The sequence below is a fragment of the Canis aureus genome, chromosome 4 (genome assembly GCF_053574225.1).
Source record: "Canis aureus isolate CA01 chromosome 4, VMU_Caureus_v.1.0, whole genome shotgun sequence".
Lineage (NCBI taxonomy): Eukaryota > Metazoa > Chordata > Mammalia > Carnivora > Canidae > Canis > Canis aureus.
The window spans coordinates 68,335,059-68,353,175 of NC_135614.1; the positions used below are offsets into that span (position 1 = coordinate 68,335,059).

General features: G+C 37.9%; 1 protein-coding gene across 11 annotated transcripts in view; it reads left to right on the forward strand.

Annotated features, from left to right (window-relative positions):
• The window catches only part of C4H5orf34 (chromosome 4 C5orf34 homolog), a 34,160-nt gene that overhangs the window by 2,348 nt on the left and 13,695 nt on the right, over positions 1-18,117 (forward strand). For 6 of the 11 annotated variants that reach the window (XR_013378551.1, XM_077896037.1, XM_077896030.1 and 3 more), the window contains 7 exons: positions 2,393-2,611; positions 2,774-2,863; positions 5,446-6,092; positions 9,269-9,367; positions 10,673-10,796; positions 16,367-16,458; positions 17,371-17,440. Coding sequence is in view for 10 of the 11 variants with exons in the window: in XM_077896037.1 (XP_077752163.1) it covers positions 2,417-2,611; positions 2,774-2,863; positions 5,446-6,092; positions 9,269-9,367; positions 10,673-10,796; positions 16,367-16,458; positions 17,371-17,440 (1,317 nt within the window). In the remaining variant the exon portion in view is untranslated. Of the gene's footprint in view, positions 1-2,392; positions 2,612-2,773; positions 2,864-3,086; positions 3,219-5,445; positions 6,093-9,268; positions 9,368-10,672; positions 10,797-16,366; positions 16,459-17,370; positions 17,441-18,117 lie in introns of those variants that run through there. The other 5 variants (XM_077896032.1, XM_077896031.1, XM_077896036.1 and 2 more) reach the window with 2 other exon arrangements.

Here is an 18,117-nt window from a genome sequence, read left to right on the forward strand (position 1 = left end):
ACCTGGCTGGCTCAGCGGTTGAGCGTCTGCCTTCAGCTCAGGGCATGATCCTGGAGTCTCGGGATCGAGTCTGACATCGAGCTCCCTGTGAGGAGCCTGCTTCTCCCTCTACCTGTGTCTCTGCCCCTCTCTCTCTGTCTCTCATGAATCAACCAATCAATCAATCAATCTTTAAGTTCAGGTCTTAAATCTTTGATTTAAGAGAATGGTGAAAAAGAATGATCACGCTAAACACAGAGGTGGGAGCACCTAGCTGGCTCAGTCAGTAAAGCATGTGATTCCTGATCTCAGGATCATGAGTTCAAGCCCCACATTGGGTGTGGAGTCTTAATAAAAGGCAGAGGAAAAGAGAGTTTAGTGCAGAGGAAGGTATACAACACTATCACAGAGTGAGTAGTTTAGTAGGATGAAGACTGAAGCTACTGGGTGTAGGAAGACATTGGTGACTGTGGTGAAACAATTTCAGTAGAAATGTAGAGGAAAGGGACACGTGGGTGGCTCAGTGGTTTAGCATCTGCCTTTGGCTCTGGGCGTGATCCTGGAGTCCTGGGATTGAATCTCCCATCGGGCTCTGCGAGGAGCCTGCTTCTCCCTCTGCCTATGTCTCTGCTTCTCTCTGTGTCTGTCTCCCATTAATAAATAAATAAAATCTTAAAAAAAAAAAAAAAAAAGAAATGTAGAGGAAAGCCTGGATTGCAATGGGTTGAAGACAGATGGGAGAGAAAGTAGACAATGAGTGGAAACTATATCTGAGAAAGTTTTTGGTAGGCAAGAAGGGTAAACTGGAGAAGTTACTTTTTTTCTGTCAGGTGAAAGTTATCACCTGAGTAGTAGGAGATAATGTCCTAGAAGGGGATGGGTTAGTGTTTAGAAAGGAAAGTCTTAGAAAGGATGACGTTCTAGGAGCACCTGAGTGGCTCAATTGGTTGAGCATCCAACTCTTGGTTTCAGCTAATGTTGTGATCTCAGGTTGTGAGATGGAGCCCGACATTGGGCTCCACACTCAGTGGGGAGTCTGCTTGAAGATTTTCTCTGCCCCTCCACTCACCCTCTTTCTTTCTCTCTAATAATCTTTTTTTTTTTTTTAAAGGATGATGTTCTAGTTGGAGATGGATAAGTGTCAGAGGATGGTGTTGGTGTTAGAAAAGAATCATAAGGGGATCCCTGGGTGGCTCAGAGGTTTAGCACCTGCCTTTGGCCCAGGGCGCGATTCTGGGGTCCCGGGATCGAGTCCCACGTTGGGCTCCCGGCATGGAGCCTGCCTCTCCCTCTGCTTGTGTCTCTTCCTCTCTCTATATATCTATCTATCATGAATAAATAAAATCTTAAAAAAAAAGAAAGAAAGGAATCATAAGATTTATTGAGTGCTTACAAAGCAACATTGCAATACTGGTACTGGCATGTGTGTTGTCTGGTTCAATCTTTGCAACAATTCTGTTACTATGCCCCATTTTACAAATAAAGAAACAAACAACCTGAGGCATTTAGCTAATAAGTAGTGGGAGTATGAATGGAACTCAACCCTCTGATTCCCCTTCAGTCATCCCTAAATGGAAAGCATAGGTGATAACAGTTTAGAGGTGTGGAAGAAGAAACTGAAATCATTGAAATACGAATGAATCTAAGACACTAGACTAGAAGATTAATTAACTTGCTCAGTCATGATATAGAACTACTTCCTTAATGTCAGACTAGGGACAAAAATCCAGGTATTGGGATTTCATTTTCAGTGTTCTTTTTTCTCAGTCCTAATAGTTACTTTTGGCCTGCCTTTTGCATGTATTACAAACAATTCTGTATTCTTATCACAAAAGACGGAATTTGCTTGTTGTATGAAATGATTTAACTGAGTATATAATTTACAAAAATTAAACTTCAGGAGAATTACAGCTATTAAATTATAAAGGCAGTTAAAATTTGGTGGGCTTTCTTCTTCCTCTAGGTTATCTTCCCACATTGGAGTAAAGCCCTGGGGGTTAATCAAAGTATTCTGTTAAGGTTGTTAATTTCAGATCATTTAAAAGTATGTAGTAAAATAATCACTTAAATTTTTTTTTTTTTTAATTTTAGAACATGGGAGGAGCAGAGGAGGAGGAAAAGGGAGGGGGGTAGAGTCTCAAGTAGGCTCTGAGCTGAGCGAGGAGCCCAATGTGGGGCTCGATTTTGACCCTGAGATCACAACCTGAGCCAAAACCAAGAGTCAGATGCTTAACCAACTGAGCCACCCAGGTACCCAAATAATCACTTTTCCTCAAACAAAAATAAGTGCAAGGGGAATATGTCTTGCTTATGTTCTTAGAAAATGCATCCATTTTTTATGATAGAACTTTTGTACACAAGAACTATTTGTGCTATGCTATTTCCTATTTCCTTCGGTCTTTACCTTGTGAAGGACGTCTTATCCGTAGACCCAGTCATGGCAGCTGAAGTACGAATGGTACTTTATGAAGATGATTCAGTGCAAGTGCAATATGTTGATGGTTCCAGACTGCAGCTTTCTCCATGTGGCTCTGAATTTTTATTTGAAAAGGCACCTCCTGTTTCAGCACATCCTTTGGAACAACCAGAAAGAATTCGTCAAAGGACACACTTTGTTATTAGCACTTACCGAGTAAGTAAAGGTGACACAAAAACAATTCTTTCTGATACCAGAATATTGTTGAGGTAGTCTGATTATGGAGAGTAATTAATATTCCAGATTACTGTCAATTTAAATTGATTTCTCACATTATTTTACATATTTTGAGGTTATGTTTTGTATTTCTTTTTGTAGGAGCAACTACAGCGAGCCCTAGATTTTCGAAATTCTTTTGCTGTTTGCCCTTTTTTATCTGAAAGCATCATACCTTCTGAAAGGAAAAAGGTAATTTTTTAAAAGCTTTTTTTATAAGTAATATTTTGAGGACAAGTAATTAGAAACAGAGTTTCATATGTAATCTTTTTCTTCATGACACTTGGGAATACACATGTTGCTGTAGAATGCATAGGCTTATATTTTTTTCACCAGACTAGGGTGTTCTGGTCCAGTATATATTGATTGAGACTCAGGAGGTACATAGTTCATCTTTCTACCATTTTCTTTGTAGCCAAAGCACCTACTCAGAATTTTTCAGATTGGTGACTTGATTCTCAGGGGTATCAGAATCAAGAAATTATGTGGCCATTTTCAGTAATTGATGTGCAGTTCATGTGCAGTAGAGATGCGTAATTCCTTACAGGTATATACTTTTTTATTTTTTTGCTTATGTTCTATTTTGAACTTTTATGAATAATAATAATGATAGCTATCATTTATTGAGGATTTATTATGTGCCAATAACAAGGAATGATATTAAAAATATTTAATAACACCAGTCAGAATGTCTGTCCAGCCAGTCAGAACAGGTATATTGGTTAGATATCAGGCCCTTTTTACAGATAAGGGAACTAAATCTCAGAGAGTTTACTTAACTTTCTTCATGGATGTTTTCTAAATGGTAGTCAGGATTTGAACCCAGTCTAGCTGACTCTGAAGACTATGTCTTTTAACCACTTTCCGCTACCATCATGATGGGAAAGAAGCCAAGAAAAATTGTAAGCTGTAACTTAGTCTATAGGGATAGTTTATCACTATCTTTCGAGAAACTTTATTCATTGAAACTGCATAGTTTGCTGCTGATGCTGTCGAATGATTATTAGATAATCCAACTGTGGAATGGAGAACTTTCTTAACTGACCATCCTTACAAGCCAGATTTGCCATCAGTGAACACTCTACTAACATCTGTATACATAAATGGCACTTTAAGTTTAAGAGGCTTTCTTGACACTAGTTTTTGTAAATTTAAGATTTTATATAAATATAAGTAGAAATGTTTACCTATTGGCAAGATCAATGGATTAAAAGACTGTTAAAAAAAAAAAAAAGACTGTTACATGATACCTACTGTTTTTATCTTCCATGAAGAGATGCAACAAGCACTGGCACCTGTTACAAGTCTATTTGCAATTGGTCAAGATCAGTTTACCTTTGAGTAATTCAGTTTGGTTTGTTTTTTAGGTTTATTTATTTATGAGTGAGTGAGTGAGTGAGCATGCTGCACAAGCGAGGGAGGGGCAGAGGGAGAGAGTCTCAAGCAGACTCCCCACTAAGCGCAGAGCCCAACACAGGGCTCACCACCCTGAGATCATGACCTGAGCAGACACCAAGAGTCTGTTGCTCAACTGACTGAGCCACCCAGGCACCCCTAGTAATTCAGTTTTTTAAAATATTGCCCTTTAAGCTACCTGGAATTTATTTAGTGTATTAGGTATGCCAAGTGCTACCTAGGATAGGTACTTTATACATGTTGTCCTATGTTAGTCTATTTGATAGCCCTTTGAGATAGCGTTTCCCACATGCTATTCAGTAATTCCAGTACCATTTCTTGTCATTCTCCCATTCCCTCCTTGTTTTGAAAAACTTATGTTATCACATGTAATGTCTTAAGATATGGTTGATTCTGTTTCCTTATTATCTGAAATGCTCTGTCAATGATTTTTATGCTAGTTCCATACAATTGAGGTTATGATTGCTTTTAATAGAATACATTGTGGTTGTTTGTAGTGTTGTTTGTACACTGTAGTGCTGGCTTTCCCTCATTTTTTCTTTTTCAAGGTAATCTTTTGGGCAGGGCTAAAAAATCTATCTCTGATTCATTGTACTTTTTTTTTTGTGGGCAATAAAGCAAAGTTTATTGGTCATTATACATTTGTTTTTTGTGTTTTTTTTGGGGGGGGTTTAAAAAGACTATTTATTTACTCATGAGAGAACAGAGAGAGAGAAAGAGGCAGAAACACAGTCAGAGGGAGAAGCAAGTCCCATGCATGGAGCTCGATGTGGGACCCATCCTGGGACTCCAGGATCACACTCTGGGCTGAAGGCAGGGGCTAAATTGCTGAGCCACTCAGACGTCCCGGTCATTGTACATTTGAAACAAAAATATATCTAACACTAAATATAGTCAGGATCATTTTTTTTCTTCTTTCTCATTCTTTATTTTTTTAAGATTTTATTTATTTATTCATGAGAGTCACACAGAGAGAGAGAAGCAGAGACATAGGCAGAGGGAAAAGCAGGCTTCATGCAGGGAGCCCAATGTGGGACTCAATCCCAGGACTCCAGGATCACATCCTGAGCTGAAGGCAGATGCTCAGCTGCTGAGCTTTATCTGTATGTGCGCGCGTGTATGTGTGTGTGTGTGTGTATTTTATATCTCTCTCTCTCTAAGTGAGATAATCTTAACAGTATCAAATCTTCTGTGGAAAAATATATATAGGCCAACACCTTGCTCTCTATTTTTCATTCTCTTTAGGTAGTAAAACACAAAACTTAAGGAGTTTTCTTACACAATTTGTAAGCATCAAATGTACAGAAACATTGGACTACTAACAAAATACTCCCCATCTCTTTCTCCCTTCAACTCAGCGTATTTTCATTGACTTCTCAGAAGTGAGATGGCCCAGTGGCAACACTGATGATGGCATAATATGTATGCAGAGTGGCACCGTGAAGATATCATCATTAGATGGGCACGCATACCTTTGCCTGCCCAAATTGCAGCATGAATTTATAGTACATTTTTTGTGTAAAGTAAGCCAGAAGCCAGACTCGTCTGTAGTATTGTCAGAAAAGAAGAATCAAGCCAGAAAGGATAAACTAGTTGAAAAAGCAGGCAAAATTTGTACATATGGAAGTTTATCGAGACAGAGACTGAAGAATAAAGAAAATGAGCTCTATTGTCAGATCACGAAATCCAAGGAACCTTTACAGAAGAAGAGCTGTGTAAATGGAGCCGAAGGGAAGGAGGATGCACCTCTTCCTAGTACAAAACACACATGTATATACACGTGGGTGAAGCAGTGCTGGCCTGTGGCCTCCTGTCCAGAGGAGTGGAGATATCCTTTGTCTCTAGCACTTCGTTTTCATAATAAAATCAGCAGCATGTCTGGAATTGATGCAGATATCACCCAGAGTAGAACTTTAACTTCTGATATTTCAGAGGAAAGAGGAAAAGAGGTTTCTGTTCTTCCCAGGGCCCTGTTACTCAGCTGTCCTGTCCCCCACCTACACAGGTAATGGAAGAATGGCTTTTTTTCTCTTTTTTTTTTTTTTGTCATAAAGCTCTTCTTTCTCAGTCATCTGCTACCATTCAGGTTTTTTTTTTTTTAAGATTTTATTTATTTATTCATGAGAGACAGACAAAGAGATGGGGCAGAGACACAGGCAGAGGGAGAAAGCAGGCTCCATGCAGGGAGCCTGACGTGGGACTCGATCCCGGGGTTCCAGGATCAGACCCTGGACTGAAGGCGGCACTAAACCGCTGAGCCACCTGGGCTGCCCATCTGCTATCATTCATAAGAAAAGTTCATTCAGTGATCCAAAACTCTGCTAATAACCGATAGTAAATAATTTCCCTAGCCAATGTGTCGCTTATGTTTCTTACTCTGTGCCCAAGTGTTGAGTGTTGATGGGAGGGTGACTGGACACTACATACTTTGTAAAACACAGAGGCTCTAGGGATGACAGAGACACAGTCCCTGCTCTCTAGGCGCTTAGACTCCACAAAGGGCACTGTCACTGAATAGATTATTGAAGTTGGTAAGTAATGGCACAGGGCGCCGGTGGTGAGCACAGAGGAGCATCAGCTGCTGCTCTGTGGAGTCCGTTACATTGGTTGCTGGAGCATGGATCTGACTAGTTTATGATCATGGGTTCTTTTCTTTCATACCTAGCCTGAGGCCACTACTGTCTTTGGTTTGCTGACTCTAAATCTAATCACTGAATTTTTTTTTCTTTTTTTTGGAAACTAAATGTTACAATTTATTCTGTCTACATGATTACAGACATTGCAGGGCAGGGTGGGTACACAAGGCAAATAAAACAAACTCTTGTCCCATTTAACCAGATGCGGCATTTTGGCAGTTTTATGATAATATAGGTAGACCTAATTAATTGACTTGGGCTGAAAGCTGGGAACAGCAAATCTCTGCAGTTTAGGATCTTCCATTTTTACTCCAAGGATCTTAATTCCTAAACTATACTATGAGCTCTGAAATGGTGTGTACTGCAACATTCTTCGAGCTTTCATACCTTAATCAGAAATCTGACACCTTTTCTTAAGGCTAGGAACTCTTAAGGCTGTCTTCCTCTTGGCTAACCCAGTCCACCAGCAATCTTAAAAGTTGTTATATAAAAATAAAACCGTCCCCCAAGCATTGATTAAAATCGTTATGCTGGAATCCCTTTTCAGAGCCTTAGCTCCCTGAGAGAAGAGAAATCCTAAGCAGTTGCTTCCATGAATAATAATAACCCTAGTACAATGTACTTAATGTCCTTTGAAGCAAACTCAAGAGGTCAGGCAACCCTGGTCATCCTGACAAGTCTATCAGTATTTACACACAAGGGATATTTAAAGCTGATCCTAGACCAAGTATTGCACCCATAATCCCAAGAAATCATTCAGTTTTAGCAGGTGAGATTCCTGCAAGATGCCATAGCACAAGTGAGAAATCATCTCAGAGCAAAGAGTGATGGTTCATCATCTTTTACAAGTGAGAGGAAATCAAGGAAAAAAGAAAACTCCCTCCTAAACTCATCAATTGATGGCTATTTTCATGGCCTTAATTGATGAAATCCAGTGTCCTCAATTTCCTGATTGGAGGAGTCTATTTTCAAGGTGACTGTCAAGTTCAAGAAGAGTTCAGGCTTTTCTTTGCCATGGCCCATGAATTCCAGTCCTTCAATGGGAATCTCCTTCTCCTTTATTGCTTTCTGAACACACTGCTGATAGTGCTTGAAGAGGTCGGTGCACGGGTCTCCGGAGCCATCCCCCTTAAGACACTTCTCGGCAAACCAGCGATTGAAGCACTGGTCGTACTCGCGCTTCATGTCAGTGCAGGCCTCCCCTACACTATTCCTAATCACTGAAAATTTTTGAAAAAAGTGGTAAACATGGAGAGGTTTCTGGAGGCCAGCTAGAAGCCTTTTCCCTCTACTAAGAGGTGAATGGTTCCATTCACCTTAATGGTTCTGTGAACTTCTATAAGTAGTACGATAGTAATGGTAAGAGCTGCCACAGAGTGTTTATGTGCCAGGCACCTCAGTACTTCACCTACTAGATTATCATAGAAATTCCATGAGGTAAGTAACTGTTATTGCCCCACTTGGTAGAAGAAGGTTAAATAACCTGAGCAGAGTCACATAACGAGTACTTGTAGAATTGGGCTTTGATCCCAGGTAGTCTCTGAGTATATATTTATTATTTAAAGCAAAACCAGAGAGTGATTTTCAGGCTTGTCATGATTATCTAGTTAAAATCGGAAGTTCCAGTAATAGTAAGTACACATTGAAAGAGATTTAAGCTTCTAAATGAACAGTTTTCAATAATTTACCACTAACTGTAGATTAAAATCCCTTATCTTTAAACATGGCTAAGCAGGCCTTCCATTTTCTGATCTCTTCTTACATTGGTAGTCCTCAGCACTCTTGCCCTTGCTTTTTATACTTTTGTTCAACTGGACTTTTTACAGTCTCTAGAATGCCTGTCCAAGCTCTGTTTCACCACCGCACCTGCTCTTTCCTCTGCCAGGAGCACTGCTGTATCTCAGCTCACTAACGTGTGCCCATTTCCAGGTTTCGGAGTAAGCTTTTCCTACTTGGAGTGGTTATCCTCAAGTCCCCAGACAGGATTAGGTTCTTCTACAATCCCACAGCATCCAATAACTCTCCTCTCTTTGTGTTCAGTGTCTTCTATTTCACATCCCTGCTTGATAGGAATTTTCACTGACAGCAGTGACCTTGTCTTCTTTTTTCGGTGTTATATCCCCAGTGTGTGTGGCATAAATATTGCAGTGAATATTTGTCATTTGAATCCTAAATTTTGAAGATTAGTAAAACTAAAATGAATGAATAAATAAATAAAGATTAGTAAAACTGTTAATTTGTATGATTGTGCTGAGATGGAATGGTGAGATTGTTAAACTGAGAAAATTCCATGGAAAAATAAGATTAGTGTTCAATTTCCTTACACATTTATATTAATTTTTACTTTTTATTTGCAATTTTTTTAAATTCCATGGAAAAATAACATTAGTGTTAATTTCCTTCTTACACATTTATATTTTTACTTTTCTTTGATCTAACAAGTAAGAAATAAATATTTTTCCAGTAGCCAGTATTTTATGGACTTCTCAAGGTAATAATTATGTCAAACAACCAGAAATAATAGCTTGTATTTTGTCCTCCACAGATGGGATTTTTGCGATTCACTTTCACAGAGACCGTTTGATGAAGAATATTCCTATCCTGAATTAGTAAAAGTGGTCTGGTACAAAGGTGTAACTTATCGGTAAGGCACTTGTGTTGGAGTTGGAGCTCTTTAGTCATGTCAGAGGGGAGGGGACTAGCCTTGCAGACAGACTCCCACAAAAGGACACAGTTTGGCCAGGGCCCTTGTTCTTCTATATAGTTCTAAATTTTATAGGTTTCAAAACTTACTTTTATTAGTACAATAGGGGTCTTGTGATTAATTCACAATAACCATATTCACAAGATTTTTGTGACAACTCCAGAGCCAATAAGGATTAGTTTTGCTAGTGAATGAAATACTCATGTCAGTTATTTATAGGATACCCCTTCCAAGCATCAAGGGATCTAGTTGTCTGAATTAGTCACATCAAAATGTTGCCTGTTGAGCATGGACTTAGAGAAGATTAGAGGCTCATCTGTGTCTGCACTATTCCATTGAATTATCCCTACACCACCACAAAGTATACCTCTCTGGTGACTAGAATACTAATAGTGGCTAGATTCAGGGTTTCACTATTATAGATAATGCTGGGAGAGCACTGCAACATTTTGTTCTTTAGGCTCTCCTTACATGAAAGCACATGCCCTCCTGACAATAATATATATGACAATATTATATATATATATTTTTATATATATATATATTTTAAAGATTTTATTTATATTCATGAGAGACGCAGAGACAGACGGAGAAGCAGACTCCTCGCAGGGAGCCCGATGTGGGACTCGATCCCCGGACCTGGATCATGCCCTGAGCCAAAGGCAGGCGCTAAACTGCTAAGCCACTCAAGCGTCTCTCTTCATATATTTTTCAAAAAAAAAAACTGACATGGCTGGAGTTTTTATACATTATATACCTAATACCTTGATTGTTCTTGGCTGCTTCAGGTATGATCAAGTCACCTTTTCTCCAGGATGGCTTCTTTTATACATGGCTAATCTCATTCATCAGCTATTGATTCTACTAGTTTCATTATTAAAGAATAAACTTATTTTCAGGTTCTGGAGTTTATTTAACTCCTTTGCAATGGGCATTTCTTTGGTTGGTGACTAGTATGTGCCAGCTACCATGATTGGCAGTGGGGATACCAGGATGACAAGATGCCTGACTTCCAGAAACTAGGCTTCGTTGTCAAAATAGCTACATTAGTCAATTCTATGTGTTCTTTTTTTATTTTTAATTTAGGTGATTGGGTAGAAATTATCCATTTTTGCTGGATGGGCAAAATCCCATACTACTTTGCTTTTGCTTTTTTTTTTTTTTTTTTTTTTTTTGATTGCTCTCATTTATGTTTTAGTCTCAATTAGAAAAAAATGTTTTTTAATGATTATTTTTCTTCCTTAGACTAACCCATAAAAATGTGAACTCAATAGAGATTTATCCTGGAGATGGATCTGTTTTCAAATCAGAGGGAGCTTATCTTGGGAAGTATTTTACATATTATTCCATTCAAGAAGGATCAGAAGAGGTAAGCTGACAATGATATCTCGGCTCAAGTAGATTTTTGTATACAGCTGTTTCTTTTTCTTTTTTAAAGATTTTATTTGAGAGAGAGAGGATGAGCAGGGGGGAGAGGCAGAGGGAGATGGAGAAGCAGACTCTGCACCAGCAGGGAACCCAACTCTGGGCTCGATCCCAGGACCCTCAGAATCTTGACCTGAGCTGAAGGCAGACAATTAACCAACTGGGTCACCCAGGCACCCCTGTATATAGCTGTTTCGAAATAATTCTCAATATATATAGGAAATTCGATTTTTACCTAATATTGCTTGCTTACTACTATGCAGTCTGGAGAATTAATATAACCCTTTGCCAGCATCGTCCCAGTGATACTAACCACCTTATTCTTACTGCATCCTCCTCCACTCTTCTGCCAGTTATTTGCCTAAGTAATCTGTGATTTTAATCACAAATTAATAAGTTTTAAGATTTTATTTTTAAGTGAGCTCCACACCCAAGGTGGAGCTCAAACTTACAACCCTGAGATCTAGAGTCACACACTCTACTGACTGAGCCAGCCAGGCACCCCAATTTGTGTTTAAATCAGAAGTTAAATTTAAACTTCTTATGTCATAGAATTGATCAATAAGGAAACATTAAAACCAGCAGCATTACTTTGAATCAGTATACCTATTTGAATTAATATATGCACATTAAAAGCACATTTCTTTTTTTCCCCTACCACGTAACTGTTTGCATATTTAAAATACCTCTTAATTCCTAAATCTTTATATATAACTAGAAAGTTGAACAAGGTGCACCTGGCTGGTACAATCGGTTAGGCGTCTGACTCTTGGTTTTGGCTTGGGCTGTGATCTCAGGGTCATGCAATTGAACCCCATGTTGGGCTCCACCCTGAGCATGGAGTCTGCTTGGGAATACCTCTCCCCATGCCCCTCCCCACCCTCTGAAATAAATAAATATATTTTTTTAATAAAAGAAAAAATTGAACAAGATTGTTCTCTGTTTTGAAAACAGTGAAATATAACATGATATCATGATATATTTAACATTTCAGACCAAAATGTAATCATATGGCTATATTGTTAATGGTCTAAATTTGCTTGTTCCCAGTCTGACATTTGACATCCACCCTTAAGTAAGGATCACCATAGTGATCTGGCTTTGCTTTGCAGGCTGACACATTCCATATTACAGAGTGGAACTTTGAGTGATAAATTGTTTATCACTTGTTCTATCTATATTTCCCAGTGCCCTCTCTACGCCTTATTTATATTTTAAGTAAATCTCAAATATGTTTCCATTCATTACTGTTTTATTTTTGTTTTTATTTTTTTTTTTAAGATTTTATTTATTTATTCATGAGAGACACAGAAAGAGAAAGAGTGAGTCAGAGACACAGGCAGAGGGAGAAGCAGGCTCCATGCAGAGAGCCCGATGTGGGACTTGATCCCTGGACTCCAGGACCATGCCCTGGGCTGAAGGCACGCACCAAACCGCTGAGCCACCCAGGGATCCCCTCATTACTGTTTTAGTGCCTATATATATATTCCCCACTGGGTCTATTTGTAGAAAAGTATTCATTTATTCAATACATATTAATTGAACACTCCTAGGCAGAGTATCAGATACTCTGTCAAACACTGGGTAAGGTTGAAGGGCGCCTGCCTTTAAGGGTTCACAGCCTAGTAGTCAGATAGGCAAAGGAGCAAATGAAATAAGTGTGACCTACATTGTGTGTGTGTGTGTGTGTGTGTGTGTGTGTGTGTGTGTGTGTAGTGTATGAGACAGTTAAGTAAACAAATAGAGCGAGTATGCATACTTCTGCTGCTGACTGCTATGTATTGGGAGTTTGAAAATGTACAAGATAAATATAAGACATCTTCCTGGAGCTTCAGTTTTACTCAAAAGTGTCAGGAAGAAGAATGATAATTTTTTTCATAAAGATTTATTTTATTTATCTGAGGGAGAGAGAAAGAAAGCACAAGTGGGAGGGAGGGGAAAGGGAGAGAAAGAATAGACTCCCCCCTGAGCAGGGAACCCAAAATGGAGCTCAATCCCAAGACCTTAAGATCATGACCTAAGCCAAAGGTAGATGCATAACCAACTGAGCCACTCGGGTGCCCCCGGAATTATAATTTTTATACCGAAGCAAACATATCATGGAGGGAAAACATGAGCTTTGGGAGTAAAACAAAATGTCCAGACCAATTGTGCCTTTGTGGTCGACTGCTTTGGTCTTCACTCAGACCTCTGTGAGCAACACTCCACCTCTGTCCACTTGAGTGAAGAGATTTAGAAAAAAGTGGCTGTCTTTTCAGGATAAAATTGTTCTTACTTTAGCCCATACTTTAAAAATAAATTCCAGATGGATGAAAGGACTAAGTGTAAGAAACCAAACTTTCTTTTTTTTTTTAATAATAAATTTATTTTTTATTGGTGTTCAAGAAACCAAACTTTCTTATTGTAAGTTTTCAAACATGTTAAATTTTAAATATTTAACTTCTCTTAAATTAGATAAAACCAAAAAGATAAGCAAAAGCCTGCAAGAAAATATTCTACACTATAAATTAGAATAGAAAGACAAAAAAAAAAAATAAAACCCACCCAAAAACCTCTCATAGAAAAATGAGTAAAAAGTAACAGTGGTCAAGCCATAGATAATATAAATATATTTATGTATTTATAAATATATAATATTTATATTATATAAATATAAATAACTCCTAATATTTGGAAACATGTCTAACCTTACTGCTTGCATCAAAGAAATTGATTAAAATAACATTTTTCATTCATTAAGTTATTGAAAGGTCGATAGTGTCTGCCATGGGCAAGGGTGTGGTGGAAAGGATGCCTTCACAGGCACAGGCTGGCTGGAGTATAAATTGATTCAGCGTTCATGAAGGACAATTTGATAATATCAAGTTAAATTGGCTAGAACTTCTGCTTCTAGGTATCTATCCTAGCAGAATGTTAGCACATATATACAAAGAAATATGTCCAAGGGTGTGGAATGTGGGACTGTTTGTAGTAGCAAAAAACTGGAGGCCATCTAAATGCTCATCAGTAGAGAAATGGTGAAATGAGATGTGTTGTCAGATTATAGGGACATTGTGCAGCAGTTTAAAGGAATGAGGAAGATATTGATACATAGATTAAAAGATCTTCAAACACCATGAAAAAGGAAAGTTGCAGAAGAACACGTACAGTGGTATCCTTTGTGTAAAGAACAAAAACAAACCCCAAACCCAGATATATTACTGTATATAATAAACGTACAAATGCACAGGGGAATATCTGGGCAAATAAAAACCGAACTTAAGGGGCTCAATCAGCTTAAGTGTCTGACTCTTGTTATTGGTTCAGGCAATGATCTCAGGGTTGTGAGATTGAGCCAGCGGTTGGGCACCACTCTCAGCGGGGAGTCTGCTTAAGATTCTCCCTCTCCTTCTGCCTCTCCCACTCATTCTCTCTCTCTCTCTCTAATAAATAAATAAATCTATAAGAAAAAAACAAAATAAAAAATTGAACTGAAGTGGTTACTTCTGGGGAGGAGTGTGGGATTTTATGGAGGAGGAAAAGTAGGGAAAGATTTCTTAATCTTGTTTTTTTTAACTCCCCCCCCCAAAAAAAAAATGTAGTGATGTATTGCTACTTATATACTTAAAATTTTAAATAGGAAAGATTGACAAGGACTCAAGATGTGCGTGCTTCTGTAGAGATAAGAACTTGGTGCTTTGGAATCACATAAGGAGGGGCACCTGACCCAGTTTGGGGGGAAAGTCTTCTGAAGGATAACATGGCTGAGCTAGGATCTATAATTTTATTTTATTAGTAAGTAATCTCTACACCCAACATGGGGCTCAAATTCACAACCCAAAGGCCAAGAGTTAGATGCTCTGGCTGGCGACTGAGCCAGGCAGGTGTCCCTAGACCTATAATTTTAAAGAAGGAATTATACAAAAGAAGGATAGATGTTGGAGGAGTATAGAGTTGAGGGATCATTACTACTTGCTCAACTCTTTGCATGTCTGGCTTCTTGTTAAAAATGGTTTGGGCTGGGGCCGTGGTCTCCTCTCCTGGTTGTGAGATTGAGCCGGCCTGGGGCTCTTGCTTACTGCAGAGTCTGCCTCAGACTCTTTCTCCCTCTCCTTCCCCCGCTGCCCACCCCTGCCAGTCCCTACTGCGTGCTCGCATACTCTCTCTTTCTAAAATAAATAAATAAATCTTTAAAAAAAAAACAAAAGGTTGCATAAACCTGCCCATCATTAATTAGTAAGAGGCACACCTGTGATTTGAATCCGCGTTGTCTTAACTTCAAAGCCCATCTTCTCTGATTGACGGTAAAGTACATATGGGCTGTATTCTCTTGTGGTTCAAATTAGATCTGTGCTACTTCTTAGCCCTCAAGCTTCGGTTTCCTCATCCTAAAAAAAATAGGCATTTATAGTTCTTATCTCAAAGTTGTTTTGAGGAGAGCACCTAAGTGGCTCAGTGGTTGAGCATCTACCTTGGCTCAGTTCATAATCCCAGGGTCCTGGGATGGAGTCCCACATCAAGCTCCCCGCAGGGAGCCTACTTCTCCTTCTGCCTGTGTCTCTGCCTCTCTCTCTGTGTCTCTCATGAATAAATAAATAAATCTTAAAAAAAAAAAAAAAAAACATTAAGAAAAAAAGAATTGTTTTGAGGAGTAAATGAAATAAACCATGTAAATTACACAGCATTGCACCTAGCATATAGTATCTGTTCAATACATGTTAGCTGTTGATATTATATTTATTATGAACACAACTTTGAACCCTGCTAGCATTACCAGGGAAGAAATCAGGAAATCAAAAAATAAGGCTGAAGACAAAGTTTGGGGAAACACAAGTATTAAAGAGTCTGAGAAAGAGGGAATTCAGAAGGGATGACAATTTTTTTTTAATTCAAGAAGCTGAGCTTATAAATAATATTGTCTTCCACAAACTATAGCAATAGTTCTTCCGTTAATAAATATAATAAAATTATATATTTGTTCAATTAAAATAGCTTTTTTTTGGTCTAAAGGGGAAAGGTGGCTTATATGATAAGTTTTCTGCTAATGTGTAGGAAAATTAATTTGGTTGCCATATTAAGTATAGCCAAAACTTAAAGTGGGCAGTAAGTTATAGGGTATTAGCATGCAAGTTTTATAACTATCCAGGAGGAAAGCTAGACTTAAAAAAAAAATTGGGAAAAAGAAAAAGCATAAAATACCTTTAAAAGGGGATCCCTGGGTGGCTCAGTGGTTTAGCGCCTGCCTTTGGCCCAGGGCGCGATCCTGGAGTCCCGGGATCGAGTCCCACGTCAGGCTCCCGGCATGGAGCCTGCTTCTCCCTCTGCCTGTGTCTGTCTGTCTGTCTCTCTGTCTATCATAAATAAATAAATAAATCTTAAAAAAAAAAAAAAATACCTTTAAAAATATACCTTTTATGGGCTTTTAAGTTAAAATAACTGTTTGCCTTGTCACAATGTAAATATAAAATCAAAAATAGTTAAGTAATAATGGCCAAGATTTATTATTGAGATATTTTATTCTAAATTAATTTTCAGAGAGAAGAGAAAACTTATTCAGTAAATAACCTTCCTCCTGATAGACCAGGAAGTCTGTTCTCTGTGTATTCCCTAATTAAACAGGCAACCGGGTAAGTTCTTCACATTCAACTGACTCAAGTGTTGCGTGTCTGAGAATCCTGATACGTTTTCTGGTGCTTAGGGTAAGAGTAAGTACAGTGGAAATATCTGTTTTGGGTAAAATCTATCAATTTTTCTTGTCTCTTCATTTATAAAATAAGGTAATCACATCCTTATAAGAGTACTTATAAGTACTTATTAAGTACTGGCTTTGAAGTTTAAAGCTAAATATGGAGAAACATCCATGTATGGCAAGCAAGCACTGGTAGGAAATTAGTGCCTTTTCTCTGGGTTAGTGCATCATTATTGTGCCTTGGAATCAAACTGAGGATTTGATGATACATTTAAAATTTTCATCCTTTTATTATCCTCAGAATAATAGAGATTCTGAGAGTATATAGGAAACGAAGTGTAGTTTGGTACTTTGGTTCATATGTTTTTTAAATCTCCTAAGTAATCTGTTAGCAGTCAGAACCATGAAAGTGTATTGTTGGATTAAATTATTTATTTTTACAAATTTATGTCTAAGCAACTTCCAAAGTAGGTTTGAAGGAGCAGAATTGTTAATTTGATTTCCCACAGACAGTTGATTAACCTTCCCCAGCACTCTTAAACCATATAGAACCTTTCAGGTGCTGTGAATCCATCACCTCTTACAAAAGAGCAACTGAAAATTCTCTCCATTTTGAGTCATTTCATTGCTAAAAAATTAGAGGAATAACCTTAACTATGTGAAATTAACACAAAGGAAAGCAACCCCCTTCCAGGGGATAAAGGATTTAAGAAAGACAAAAGTATTCTGAACATATTTTAGTGGAAATGAGTTACTTGCCTAACATGGTGTATAGCAGTGAGAATGCATTGCTAGAATAGGAAAATGCCATTTTATGCAACTGTTTAAGTACTGTTTTTCATGTTCACAGAATTCTTCAACACTGTGCCAAGACAAGGCTTTCCTTAAGCCATAACTATCGTATATGCTGCTGGAAGATGGTATCTTAAAATTATTATTATTTTCAAGATTTCTATTTTTAAGTAAACTCTATACCCAACTTTGGGCTTGAACTCACAACTCTGAGATCAAGAGTCACATGTACCACTGACTGAGCCAGCCATTTAAATTTAATAATTTTAAAATTATTTTAAAAGCAAGATTTTAAAAATTGTTTTATTGTTTGCATACATACCTCCAGGTTCAAATTACTTTCATCAAAGTCATGTGAAAAATTCTCTTTAACATTAATAGTGGTTTATTCAGAAAAATCTCCACTTACTAGATAAACACTGCAAAATCCAGCTTTTATGTTATACTTTGTCTATAATTTGTTTTTGTTTCTTTTTTCTTAGCGGAGGGGGCAGGGCGGAGGAATTGATTGGATTTGAAGTGGAAATGTAGTTATTTTAAACTATGATATTACAGTATTCTATTCTATTTCCATAACTGTAAAAGTAAATTCTTTAACATTGACTTAGAGGAAGTAATTTTCAGACTTTCATTTCTATATCTGTACTAATTTAGTTAGAAACCTATATGTTGGTGTAGTTCCTAATGTTTTTCTATGTTCTATGGAAAACAGTAACTTTCCAAAAAGAACAGTAACTTTCCAAATATATTAGAACTTAATCTGCTCATAATAGACTAATATGGGTATCTACTTCTGGAAAAACTA